General features: G+C 55.2%; 1 protein-coding gene across 3 annotated transcripts in view; it reads left to right on the plus strand.

Annotated features, from left to right (window-relative positions):
* The window catches only part of FOXP4 (forkhead box P4), a 34,874-nt gene that overhangs the window by 9,384 nt on the left and 12,103 nt on the right, over window positions 1–13,387 (plus strand). The window contains exons 2-7 of one of the 3 annotated variants that reach the window (XM_011986678.1): window positions 2,991–3,086; window positions 9,699–9,821; window positions 10,361–10,447; window positions 11,944–12,091; window positions 12,237–12,447; window positions 12,732–12,836. In XM_011986678.1, the coding sequence (XP_011842068.1) occupies window positions 2,991–3,086; window positions 9,699–9,821; window positions 10,361–10,447; window positions 11,944–12,091; window positions 12,237–12,447; window positions 12,732–12,836 (770 nt within the window). Of the gene's footprint in view, window positions 1–2,990; window positions 3,087–9,698; window positions 9,822–10,360; window positions 10,448–11,943; window positions 12,092–12,233; window positions 12,448–12,731; window positions 12,837–13,387 lie in introns of all 3 variants that reach the window. The other 2 variants (XM_011986677.1, XM_011986676.1) reach the window with 2 other exon arrangements.

Here is a 13,387-nt window from a genome sequence, read left to right on the forward strand (position 1 = left end):
CCATCTCGGCTCACTGCAAGCTCCACCTCCTGGTTCGCCCAGGCTGGAGTGCAGTGGCGCCATCTCGGCTCACTGCAAGCTCCACCTCCTGGTTCACGCCATTCTCCTGCCTCAGCCTCCTGAGTAGCTGGGACTACAGGCTCCCACCACCATGCCTACCTAATTTTTTGTATTTTTAGTAGGGATGGCGTTTCACCGTGTTAGCCAGGATTGTCTCAATCTCCTGACCTCATGATCTGTCCACCTCAGCCTCCCAAAGTGCTGGGATTACAGGCATGAGCCACTGTGCCCGGCCTATCATTCTTTATATAAGAGGCTATCATCACAGAACCTGAGCTGTGAGCCCTGGGGGGCAGAGGCCATGTTCTCTTTCTCTGTATCCCCAGCCACTAGCCTGGTCCCTGGCACGAAGCAGGTACTTCATAGATGTGAGAGGAGTGGGTGAGTGAGGACCTACGTATGAGAAGAAATGGTGGGAGGGAAGCCTTGACCAGACCTAAGGTCTTACCTGGCTCTCATCTGGCCTAAAGGGGAGAGCCCTGGCCTGGGCACGAAGAAGGAAAGGGGTTGTGGGTGGGGGTGTGGGGGGAGGAAGGGCCTGTCACAGGGAGGGAGAGGTCTCAGGAATGAGATTGCAAGGCCTTGCCATTTTTTTCCTGTAAATCGTGTAATTTCATGCTCCAGGGGACCACAAAGTAAGAGAGTCAGTGGGGAGTGAATTCAACTCCCCTGGCCACCCCCCATCCCACCCCAGGAGACTGAGCAGGGCTCTGCCCCCAACTTCCCCCAGAAGCCCCTCCCCTGCTGCTCCCTCCTGTCCCCCAGGGATATGGAGTGTTACATCTCCCCACCCCAACCAGTGTCCCTTTTGGGTCTCCTGGGCTGGCCAGCCTCTCTGAGCCATCTTCTTCCCCTACCCTTGTCCCCTGGCCTCTGACCCCTGTACCCCCTCCACCCTGCCCTACCTCCACCTTTGGAGGACAAAGAGCACTTGTCAGTAGACTGGAGGGGTTTGTAAAAGGTAGTAGAGGCAGGGGCTCCTTCCTGATGACCACCTGACTCCCTGCCCTTCCTCACCCACCCACCCCACCCTTCCTCCTCTTTCCACAGAGCCTTTTGACTTAGAAAGGTCAGATTTCTGCTTTCTGAAGTGAATCTAGAAGAGGAGAAACATCCTGTTTCCCTCTGGAAGCTCAGGGCACTTCTCTGGATGTGACATCCGGGGAAGGAGGTGGCCTGTGAGGAGCACACCAATCTGAGCTCCAGGTTTGCTGCAGGACACCTTCCCGTCAATAGGCCAGTGCATATTTAGATGCCCTCCTAAGATAAACTAGATTTAAAGCCTCAGGAGGCTCGGCTGTTCGCACTGATGATAAACAGGCGGGAAGGTGGATGTGTGTATATGCTTGCTACACAGTGGTCACTCTCTTTGCTTGTTAAGCGATGGGTAGTGCAGCCATATCCCACCTTAAAAGGTTTGCCTTGAAGGTGCTTGTGGTGGGGTAGGAGAATAGGGGTCCATATGGCAAAAACAAGTGTATGTGTGGACAGATGTGAAAGCGAGCCACAAGCGGGGACATTTCGTCTAATAAGTGCGCAGGGCACAAGGCTATGTTGGGGAGAGGCTGTAGGAGGTGAAGTGGAGAATTGTTGAGAGATTAATGAGAGTTGAAGGGAGTGAACACTTCCCGAATGCCGACTGGATGCCAAACATTGGTCCTTTAATCCCCCTAGTAATTTGGAGATGGGTAGTTTCCCAGTTTTGCAGATAAGGAGACTGAAGTGCAGAGAACTGTAATAACTTGCCCAAGGTCATAGCTGGCAGGCCGCACAGCTGGGATTCAAACCCAGGACTGCCTAAGGTTGAAGCCCTGTGTCAAGGGCTTGGATGCACCTGCACTGACTCCCAAAGGGGTCTTGAGCAATCTGGAAGCAGATAAGTTTTTGTGCTCCTGAAATGTGGATTCAGAACTTGCCTTCAAACCTCCCACTGAACCAGAGTGAGGACATAGAGGTCTTGATTGGCCTCATAGATAATTTCCTGGACCCTCCTGACCCCTCACTCCTACCAGATGTCTCACTTTACCTCCCAGGCCCCTCCTACTCCTTGACTGTCACACTGACCCACTAGAGCGATTCCTCCAGCAATGTCCATATGCCTTTCACTCCTGTGACCCCTCTGGCTCAGTTCAGTCTAAGCCACTGTGGCCACCAAGCCCACAGCACGATGGTCCATGCATCTCTGCTGATAGTTCACCTTTCAGATCTTGATCTAATTCCTCCAGCACCATGCATGTTCAATCCTTGAACTCAGAAAGTCACATAGTACTCAGACCTTGTGCCACTGACCCCAGGGCTCTTCCCTCATCCCCCCAAATGTGTGCTCTGGCTCCACAGTGAATACTACTTTTTTAGCCCCCAGACTGACCACCCAGTAAGGCAGCTGGCCTTGGAGCCAGGCTTCCTGGGCTCAAATCCTGGCTCTGATGCTGCCTAGCTGTGTGATCTTGGGTAAGTTACTTAACCTCCTAGAGACTCAGTTTCCTCATCTGCAAAATGGGGCAATAATCCCTACCTCACAGCCTTACAGAGGAAGATTAAATAAGCTGTTGCCTGTACAGTACCTGACCCATAGTAGATGCTCAACAAATAGTACTGATTTACTAATGCCCTGAGTCCACCACCTTTATTTTCCTCTAGAGTCCCTTTTTGACCATGGGCCCTTCCATTTGCTGCCCCCGTTGGGTCCTAACAAAACTTCACTGGGTCCCAGGCTGAGTCTGTAGAGGCTCCGATCCCTGAACCCCTGACAGCTCTTCTCAGTGACTCCTACTGCCCTTATCCCAAGCCCTTATGGACCCATGACCCTGTGACCCCCAAGACCTTCCACCTTAACCTAAGCTCCTTCTCCTTACTGCCCCAAACACTCCCTAATCTCTGGATCCCACCCAGCCCCCCAGGCCATTGCTGACTCAGCCCCTGTCTTGCAGGCTCTCCAGGTGGCCCGGCAGTTCCTGCTGCAGCAGGCCTCAGGCCTGAGCTCCCCAGGGAACAATGACAGCAAACAGTCTGCCTCTGCTGTGCAGGTGAGGAGGAGAGCACCCTGCTGGCTCTGGGTTGGGCTGGAGAGTGGGCCTGGCACAGAGGGAGGGCAAGGACCCGTTGGAGAACTGCTCTTGCCAGTTCCAACACCGAAAAGTGGGCAGCTTTTCAAAGGAAATACAGTCACTGCAGGGGTGGGGCAAAAAGACTTCCACTTTCTCTTGTCTCCACCTGATCAGCCAGACCTTCTGCTAGCTTAGCCTCTTTATCCCTGTCACTCAAAGTTTGTCTGCAGCTCTCCCTGTCTCTTTGTACCTCTCTCACTGTTTCTTCTCCCCTGCCTCTTCCCTTTAGGGTCTCTCTCGGTCACTTCTCATGTTTCTGCATCCCTGTGGGTCACTCCCTCTGTCCCTTTCTGTTCCTGTGTCTGGGTCTCGGCTCCTCCCAGGCGATCTCTGTTGCTGCAGTCACGTCACGAAGTTCCCCCTTCTCTTATCCTCCCCCCTTATCCCTCATCTACCAACTCTCTCGCAGTCTCTCCATGCTTCCTGTCTCTTGATGTGTCTCTGTCTCTTTTGTTTTCCTTTGCACAATCTGCCCTTTTTTCCCCTTCTCCCTTCCCCCCAGCTTGCCAGCCCATCTGGCTGGCTGTGGGAGGGGAGATCTGTGGGGGTGGGTGGGGGGTGGGGGAACCAGGCCTTCTGTTTACCTTTTGTGTCACAAAGAACTTGGGAGAATTGCAGTCTGAGTCCGGGTTGGGTCACTACTCGGGCAGCCGCTCCCCTCCCCCTCTGCCCAGCAGCCGGGCATCCATGCTCCCCCCACCCCTCCCCCAGCAGAGGGAGGCTCAGAATTGGGGAAAGGATTAAGCTAGGCTTTGAAAGGAAGTTTATCTAAGGGAAGAAGGGTGAGCATGGTTGGTCCTGAGCTGGAGGTGCTCTAAATTCTGGGGCTGGGTGCTGAGGGAAGTGAGGAGGAGGGTGGGGTGGGTGCAGGGTGCTCAGAGAAGGACCCAGGATCAGGCTTTGTCCTGGGTGGAGATTTCCAGTGCTCTGATAAAGTCTGGATTTTATGTAAAACAAGTTTATGTTTGGAAAAAGTTCATGGTGCCCAACAGATGTGCAGCCTTAGCAGTAACGCTCTTTTGAAATTCTTGACCCTAAGGAGACAAGCCTCAAAGGGGAGGAGCTGGGCAAAGATCAGGGCGTGGCCTGGGATGGAGGAGGGGAAGACACTATCTGGAAAGTCAATAAAGAGAGGAAGAGAAAGATCTCATCAGGTTGAGATCTAAAAGGTTCTTATACCCATGCTGGTCAGGATTGGGTCTCTTTAAATTAATGGCCCCCACATACACTCCTAGGTTTTGAAGTGTTTCTCCAGCTTCCACTCTGAATCCTCCCTGCCCTGGGCCCAGCTTAGAACAGGAAGGAGTAGGCTGGGCAACAGCAAACATTCCCCCAAACCAGAAAGGGGCAGCTGACCCAGGGGCAGGAGGGAAGGAGCTTGATGGTAGTGGGAGGGACTGGGGTCAGACGTCCAGAAGGACTGCTCAGCTGGGGATTAAGGGTCACAGATCTGAAATGATTGAGAGATGAAGGAAGACTATGGAATCTTCCTTAGGAAACTCCCTCCCTCCAAAAGAAGAGAGGCCTAGAGGTTTCAGGGTCAGAGAGACAGATAAAATCATCTTTTTCTCAGGCCTGCTCTCTCCTTGTCTCATTACTTCCAAAAATTGATTGATTGATTGATTGATTGATTCATTCATTCATTCAACAAATACTTACTGAGTACACTCCAAACTAACAACTGACATTTACAGAGTGTTTACCATGAAGTGTAAACACTAAGCACTTTACAGCTATCTCGTTTATCCTCACAGTTCTATGGAAGAGGTGCTGTTCTAGCCCCATCTTGCAGATGAGGAAACTGAGGCCCAGAGAGGTTATGAAACTTGTCCAGAGTTATACAACGAATAAAGGACAGAGTGAGGCATTTGAACCCAATAGCTCCAGAACTCACTTTTTTTTTTTTTTTGAGATGGAGTCTCCTCACTCTTGTTGCCCAGGCTGGAGAGCAATGGCATGATTTCGGCTCACCGCAACCTCTGCTTCCCGGGTTCAAGCAGTTCTCCTGCGTCAACCTCCCGAGTAGCTAGGATTACAGGCATGCACCACCACGCCCACCTAATTTTGTATTTTTAGTAGAGTTGTATTTTTAGTAGGTTTTAGTAGCATTGTATTTTTAGGGTTTCTCCATGTTGATCAGGCTGGTCTCAAACTCCCAACCTCAGGTGATCTGCCCGCCTCTGCCTCCCAAAGTGCTGGGATTACAGGCATGAGCCATCGTGCCCGGCCAGTAGAACTCACACTTTTAATCTCTGCATTGTGCTTGGCATGGTAATAATGCCAATATTTGCCAGGTGTAGAAGCCTAGGCCAGATAGTTCTCAGGGTCTCAGGGAGATGGGGGTTCTTGGGGCCATGGAGCCATGCTCCCCCAGGAGCCTGGATTCCCCATCTATATTGATCCCTCTATTTCTCCTCCAACCCTGGACACCTTCCTTGCCTTCTGCCCCTATTCCTAAGTTTATTATCTCCAAGGAGGTCGGATCCTTGTCCTGAAGTAGGGCTCAGGGCCTTGAAATGCTCTTCTGTGAGCTCAAGACTGGTGAGAGCAAGGCCTGGGCTCCCCACCTGAGCAGAAGAGTGCATCTTGAGCCTGAGTGCAGTGGATAATGGAGGGAGATCAAGGGCAGCTCCTTTCCCAGGGCTCCCCACAGAATGCTGCTCTGCTCCCCAGCAGGATTTTCTGCCCGCGCACCTCCCAGCCACGTTCACCACCCTTCTCCTCCAGAGTCAGCTTTAGAAGAGTTTCCAAAATTGTATCAGGTCTCCAGCTCCAGCCTAGTGAGGGGCCCTCCTTCCAGGCCTGGACCCCACCAGGGAAAGGGCTGTCATAGAAGGCGGCACAGGTGGCCAAGAGTTGAGGACATGGCGGGGGCAAAGGTGGCTGGGGCCTTGGCTTCGTCCATCCCCATCTGGCATTTCCAGAAGTTCTTATTTATATTGCGCTGCTGTTTCCTTGCTGCAGCTACAGCCCAGAATTAGTTTGAGGCCTTCTGGTCATTTGCCGGAGAGTTTAAGCCAAACCAAACTCTGGCCTGATCTCCCCACATTGCCCCCAACTCACAGGACCCCATACTTAAGAGACAATTTGGGTCCTTGACCCTGGCACCAAATTGCATTCGTTCCCACTCTCAGCCCCCAAATAAGCTTCCTGTGTGTCAGGCACTGTCCCTGTTCCTTCCAGTCAGACCATCCAGCTGAGCACACTATTCATGGCTGGGTGCACAGTCCCTGAGGGAGGGGCTGGAGGCAGCTGCCGGTGTTTGGCCCGGGGCTCACACGCCAGGGCTTTAGTTAGCACTTAGCTGCCCAACTACTCTCCAGATGCTTGACTCATGGGCCCTGCTGAGCCTGCTACCTGCAGAGCACCCATTCCGAGGCATCTGAGCCTGGCGAGCGGCCAGCAGGGACACCAGAGGAGCTCAGTTCTCAGACCCCCAAGGGGCACAGGGAGACGTGGATGAGGTCAACCAGCTCAAGAGATCAGCGTGCGGCAGCCACTTCCCAGACCCTTTGTGACCCCAGTAGGCCACCTCAAGATGAGTGCACACCATGTAATCCATCCAGATCTCTGTAGCAACCTCCACAGGCAGCTGCTCAGCCAAGTGGCAGGAGCAGCAAGTGCCAAGGAGGCCTTCCAAGGTCATCTCTTCCATTCCCCTGCATCCAAGTAGGAAAGGCCACATCCTTTTTTTGCACCCCTGTCAGTGACTCACAGTCCTGGTGCCTGGAAAGATCTTCTGAGTGTCTGGTCTCAGTCTTTCTTGTTGCGGGCCACGTTCATCTCTAGTTCAGCTCTCACAGGAGTGAGAATGAGTGTCCTAGTGCCTTGGTCCTCAGTGACCTTTGTCTGGCAGTAACCTAAGGCACACCAGGGGAGGAGACAGAAGAGGGGAAAGGGAAAATCCAGAATGTTTTAAAAAGTGATTTTCTTCATGTTTACATGGAATTTAATGGCGTACAAGTCACTTTCACCCCTGCTCCCACTGTCCCTTTGGGGTCAGGGCAGGTAATTTAACCTCTCTGGGCCTTAGTTTTCTCATCTCATCTGTGAGATGTTAATGATGATGACACCATCCTCACAGGGTTGCCCTGAAGATTCTATGAGATATACGTGTAAAGGGCTTAGCCAAGTGCCATGCCTGGCACGTAATAAGCAGTCAACAACATCCACTAATGATGCGGGGAGGGCAGGTGCCCTAAATCCCAGTTAGCCAACAGGGAAAGTGAGGCTTGGTGATTTCAAGACTAGTAAATATCAGGGACAAAAACCAAGGTCACCTGACCCAGAAATCTAGGGCTCTGAGCTCACCCCCACCAGGATGCCTCTCTTTGTTGGGCACCCCCTTGGGAGGAGGAAAGAAAGGACAGTGGTACTTGTTCCATGTCTTTGGATGGCAAAACCCACCTCTGAGCAGCCTCCCCAGCTGCCTCTGGAACACCCAACAACAGACTTAGGGGCTGGCTCTGGTGTTGGATCTATGCCACTGTCTGCCTCCAACCCCAGGCCCCCACATCTACCCTTGCAGCCTGGCTTTCAGAGAGTCCTTCTGGGATATAACCATAGAGTAGGAAGTTAGCCTGTGGGATCTCAGCCATATCAGCCCCCTCAGCCTCTGGACGTCCCACCTCCACATTCTCTCCCTAACCCTTCCCAAGACCTGCCCTGGGGTGGGGCAGGCAGCATAGGACGTGAAAATCCTGAGAGCTATGGAGTATGCAGACCTGGGCTTAAATCCCAACACTGCCACTTAAGGCCACCAGACTTTCCTAGTCTCCTCATTGGTAAAAATGAGGTTAAAAAAAAAAAAAAAAAGAACTAAAAACACTTCTAAGGGTGCATCCCCCACTGGCCTAGAGGTCCCTTGGAGACTTCATTCACGTGGTATGCCCATGACTAAAGAGCTAGGTGTTACCCCTCCCAGGGCCCTGTGGATAGAGATGGGCTGGGATAGAGGAGTAAAGCCCAGGGGCAGGGACAGCCGCTAGTGGTGGGATGAGCAAGAGGTGTTGGGAGCAGTGGGATTCCCCGATGTCCTTGGATTCACTGTACCTCCCCGGTTGCTTCTCTGCCTGGGGATTTCCTAATCCATGGCTTAAGGGGTGGTTCAAGGCTGAGTCCTGCCCCTGCCAGGCATTGAAAAGAGAACCAACTCCTCCTCCCCTACCCCACAGGTGAGACTGAGGCTTGGGGGAGGACCCTGAGGACCTAGCCTGTCATAGCCTAGGACAAGTCCCTGCACAGCACTCCTCCCTGACTGGGCTAGCCCTGTACCCTTCCCTTCCTGCTCTGGGGCTGGCAGAGGGGCCTCTGAGGTGCCAGGGAAGGCATTTCAGCTCCGGGGGGCAAACACTTAGTGAGTACCTACTGTGTGCCAGGCACTCTGCCAGAGCTTGGAAGTGAGAGAGGAAATTATAGAAGAGTCCTGTATGCATGAGGTCACAGAGTGGAGGGGGCAGCAGACAGCCCCATCAGAGCACCTGTCCTGCTAAAACGGGAACAAGACAGAATAGCAGCTGAGACCTGCCCGTCCATGACTGCACAAGCCTGGGGGGTTCAGGGGCGGTGGGGCTGGGAAGAGAATGATGTCATTGCTTTTCTCTGAATCTTTTCCCTATAGCTGGATTCTTTGGGCCTTCTTTAGAGGCCTGACCCAGGGCAGGGGGCAGAAAGCTGTTATACTTTGAGAATCCTGAATGTTCCAGCCTAGAAGGAATCATCTCTTACAGCCCAGTCTCCTATGTTTTATGTTTGAGGAGACCGAAACATAAGAGAGGGAAAGTGACTTGCTAGAGTCACACAGCCAGTTCAGTGCAGAGCTAGGAGCAGAAGCCTGCCCTGCTAACTCCCTGCCTGCTATTCTTCCCACCCCACCCTAGACATAGCTACACACATGCACACACACCAGGACCAGGATGGCACCAAGAGCACTGCGTGGGCTTCAGCTCTGGCCACTGTGTGTGCCCTCCAGGCAGGTGTGCTGGGGTGTGTGAGAGGAGACAAAGTGCAGGTCCTCGTGCAAAGGTGGGCCACGTTTTGAATCCTTCCCATGCTGTAGACTGCCCTCCCAGCCAGGCCCACCTTGCAGGAAGTGGTCTCAAAATAGACTGGGTGAGACTATGGGTGGCCTAGTGTGCTGCCCCTCCCCATTACTGGGGGGAACCAGCCAAAGCATGGGTTCTGCTGACCAGTGTCACTTCCTGCTCTGAGGACAGCACATCCTATGGTAATAGCCAACCCTTATATGCACTTGCTGTGTGCCAGGCCTTGTTTTAAGTATTCACTGATTAGTCCTCATGGTGACCTTAATAGGTAGGCACTATCACTTTTCATTTTAGAGATAAGGAAAACAGACAACAAGGAGGTAAGTCACCGTCCAAAGAGAGAGACAGCCAGCAGGTGGCAGAGCCAGAATTGGAACCCAGGCAGCCTCCCTGGGAGCCATTCTGCCACGCTTTGAGTGGGGCCCTGGGTGGTGCCTCCTCCTGGGGTGGGGTCGAGGGGACGGGGCTAACGGGCCAAATCCCGCAGGTGCCTGTGTCGGTGGCCATGATGTCGCCGCAGATGCTTACCCCGCAACAGATGCAGCAGATCCTGTCACCCCCACAGCTGCAGGCCTTGCTCCAACAGCAGCAAGCCCTCATGCTCCAGCAGGTGAGTCTGGCCCCAGGGCAGCTGGTCCCTCCTCCTCTGCCTGACCTGGCTCCTCCCACCCTGTTTACACCTCACCAAGGGCCCAAGCTGTCCCAGAAACCAGAGAGACTGCTCAGGCCAGACTGATCTGCATTCCTCTAGGGTAGTGGGGAGAGGTCAAAGGTCAGGCATCTCTCATGGCAGCCCTGCCCCCACAATACTCCCCCTCCTCCCTCCCTGCAATGCTGGCCCCAATTCTGTCTCCTGAACAGGGAAGGGCAAAGTACTGGAACATCCTGGCACCTTGTCCCCTATGACCTGTTCAGGAGATCCACCAAAAGCTGGGAGGGTTCAGAGCTGTGGGAATGAACCTACTCCATCCCTTGCTCCCTCCCTCTCCACCCAGACCTGCTCAGGGCCCCTCCAGGCTGACTGGGGAAAGCTAGGCCATGTTTTAGGGAAACTCCCTTCTCCTGCCCCCAGGAGCCCAGATGGGACAGGGCTGGGGTTGTTATGGGGATAGCAGTCCCCTGCCAGTGGTAACCTTCCCCCACCCCCAGCTGCAGGAGTACTACAAGAAGCAGCAGGAGCAGCTCCACCTGCAACTCCTCACCCAGCAGCAGGCTGGGAAGCCACAGCCCAAAGAGGTAAGGGGCCGTAGTAGGGTCCACCACCGCCTTCACCCCCTGCCCGGAGGCTGGGTGTCCAGAGCCAGTCAGGAGGGAATTGCCTTGCAGGAATAGTAGAAAAATCAAGGTTGAGGAAGGGGATCAAGGAGCAATGTGGGGGAAATGAGGATGGTGGTTCTTGCGCGTCTCCATCTCCCCTCATCTTCATTCATTCTTTCTCTCCTTGCCTCGTGTTGTTGTCTCTGTGCACATGGCTGTAGACAGGTGTGTACGTGTCACCCCCGTGTGTGGCGTCTGCCGGGCCACGCTCGTGTGCAGCTGCCTTGTGGTCACACCATCTTCCTGTACCCTTGTCTCTTTGGGACCCAGCACCTCAGCCCTCCCCTCCTTGTCCTGCAAATCTCTGAGTCCCTCAGCAAACCACCTCCCCTTACCTCAGCCTGCCCCCAGCTTCTTCCCGTTCTTGTCATGACTTGCCCAGCTGCCCCTCAGTCTCCTCTCAGAGCTCCCCAGACTACACCCCCTGCCCCATCGGAGCTTCTATACCAGGCCCTGGAGGCCCTTCTCCCATGGGTCCCAGACCTGTACATCTCTCCTGCTGCCCAACCACAGTCCCAAGCTCTCAGTTTCCTCTTCCCAGAAGGCTGTCCTGACACCCAGGCATTCTCCAGTACCCCCAGCCTCCCCCTCCGCAGTCTTATAATTGCTCTGTTATTGGCAGGTAAATCTCTAGGCTAAGTTTATCCTGTGTCTCTGTATTGAATAGCTAGCCCCCACCCTACCCCATGCTTCCCACCCCCAGCAGGCAGGCAGAGACATCTCTGCCTCTCAACCCACCCAGGACATGCTTGGCTTCTGGGGCTCAAAAGAGACTTGCTGACAGCTTGACTTGTCAGTGCCTGTGTGAAGAACTGAATGGGTGGGGGTAGGTAGAGTGGGTGAGCCAGCAAGCACAGGGCGCCTGGGCAGTGGTGATGTGACTCTTCTCCGAGCCTGGATCCCAGTGAGTCCCGTCAGACTCCTTGATTCTGTGTATCTAAAAAGCAAGAGAGGAAAAGAGCTGGGGGAGAGAAAACTCCCTCCCCAGAGCAGAAGAGGGGCACCCCGGGCATGTAGGAAGAGTGCCCTCCAGGCAGGAGTGGCCCCCAGAATCTGACAGGCTCATCGATCATTGTGATGAGGCCCCCCCCCAGGCGTGCACAGCTGCGGTGCAGGGAGCTGAAGCAGCGGAAGGAGGGAGGCGGGAGGAGGGAGGGCGTCGTGCTGCGTGTCTGGGTCTGGCTGTGTGTGTTTGCGCGCGTGCGTGCGTGCGTGCATGCGTGTGTTTACTGCGAGGAGGCATGCAGCCTTATGGAAGCTGGGCCGGGAGCAGAGACACTGCAGCTGCAGACGCCACAACGACAGCTCCAGGGGCTGACAGGCCCTGGGAGGGGGTGGCCGCAGGGTGGGGGCCAGATGGCATGCCTGAAGCTGATGGCACCCCTCTCTGCCCGCCCCCTCGGGCCCCTCACCAGGCGCTGGGGAACAAGCAGCTGGCCTTCCAGCAGCAGCTCCTGCAAATGCAACAGTTGCAGCAGCAGCACCTGCTCAACCTGCAGAGGCAGGGGCTGGTCAGCCTGCAGCCCAACCAAGCCTCGGGGCCCCTCCAGACCCTTCCGCAAGGTGAGCGCCCATCACTCCTCCCCTCCCAGCCCCAACCCCACAGCCCTGCCTGTACCCAAGAGCTGGCAGCCCCTGCTCTTGGGGCCAGGTAGAAAGCCGAGCATTCGTGGGGCCCTGCCAGCCTCCCCTGTCTCTCCCACAGCAGCCGTTTGCCCAACAGACCTGCCCCAGCTGTGGAAGGGTGAGGGTGCCCCCGGGCAGCCTGCCGAGGACAGCGTCAAGCAGGAGGGGCTGGACCTCACTGGCACGGCCGCCACCGCTACCTCGTTCGCCGCTCCCCCCAAGGTCTCACCCCCCCTCTCCCACCATACCCTGCCCAACGGACAGCCCACTGTGCTCACATCTCGGAGAGACAGGTATGGGGCCCAGGCTGGGAGGGGCACCAAAGCCCTCCCTGGGGGTAGACCTGGCCCCCAACCCCCCGAGGGCTGACTCTGTGATGGGGACTGGGAGGGAGGGGGTGGAGCCCAGGGACCAGAGGTTCACTCCCTCTCCTGGGGTGTACAGATGGTGCTTGGCCACTAGGAAACCTGTATTAAGGACAGAAATGTCACCAGCAGGGGAGCTGGTGCTCAGCTGACTACAGGGCCGCTGGGGTCTTCAGGGTCCCTGATTGGCCACCTCCCTGCTGTCCTCCCAGCTCTTCCCACGAGGAGACCCCCGGCTCCCACCCCCTGTACGGACACGGAGAGTGCAAGTGGCCAGGCTGTGAGACCCTGTGCGAAGACCTGGGCCAGTTTATCAAGTAGGTGTCACCCCTAGCCCCTCCCCCAGCAGCCTTTCCCCACAGGGCCCCTCCCCCATCCCTGCCCACTAGCTTGCCCCTTCTTGGGGCCCTCCTCACTAGCTGTACTACTGTCCTCACTCCAGGGGGTTCTAGTTCTTTCTCTGCCCCCCACGGACTCCCTGATCTCCCACTCCCTATCCCGTCTATATTTCTGGGCCTGCATTTCTCCGACCCCATCCCCAGCACAGCGTGCGGGTAGGAGAAGGAGAGGACAAACATAAGCATTCCTCCTCCCCCCACCCTCCCCAGCTCCTCTCCAGCCTCAGCCCCGGGGAGTGATGGCGAGTGACAGGCTGAGGGCCACAGACAGGCAGGGCGGGAGGTGGACAGGCGGCTGGCAGCAGGCGGCCAGCTGCCACAGCCGTGCCAGGCTCTGTCACTGACTGATTAACTCCACTGTCTCCCAGACCCTTGCAGCATCAGGGTCAAACAAATTGTTTTCACGCTTCGTCAGAGGTTTACTTAATTAGTTCATTTGCAATTAGATCTCTCCGTAGCTGGGATTTTAG

The sequence above is a fragment of the Mandrillus leucophaeus genome, unplaced genomic scaffold, assembly GCF_000951045.1.
Source record: "Mandrillus leucophaeus isolate KB7577 unplaced genomic scaffold, Mleu.le_1.0 Scaffold3, whole genome shotgun sequence".
NCBI classification, from domain to species: Eukaryota; Metazoa; Chordata; class Mammalia; order Primates; family Cercopithecidae; genus Mandrillus; species Mandrillus leucophaeus.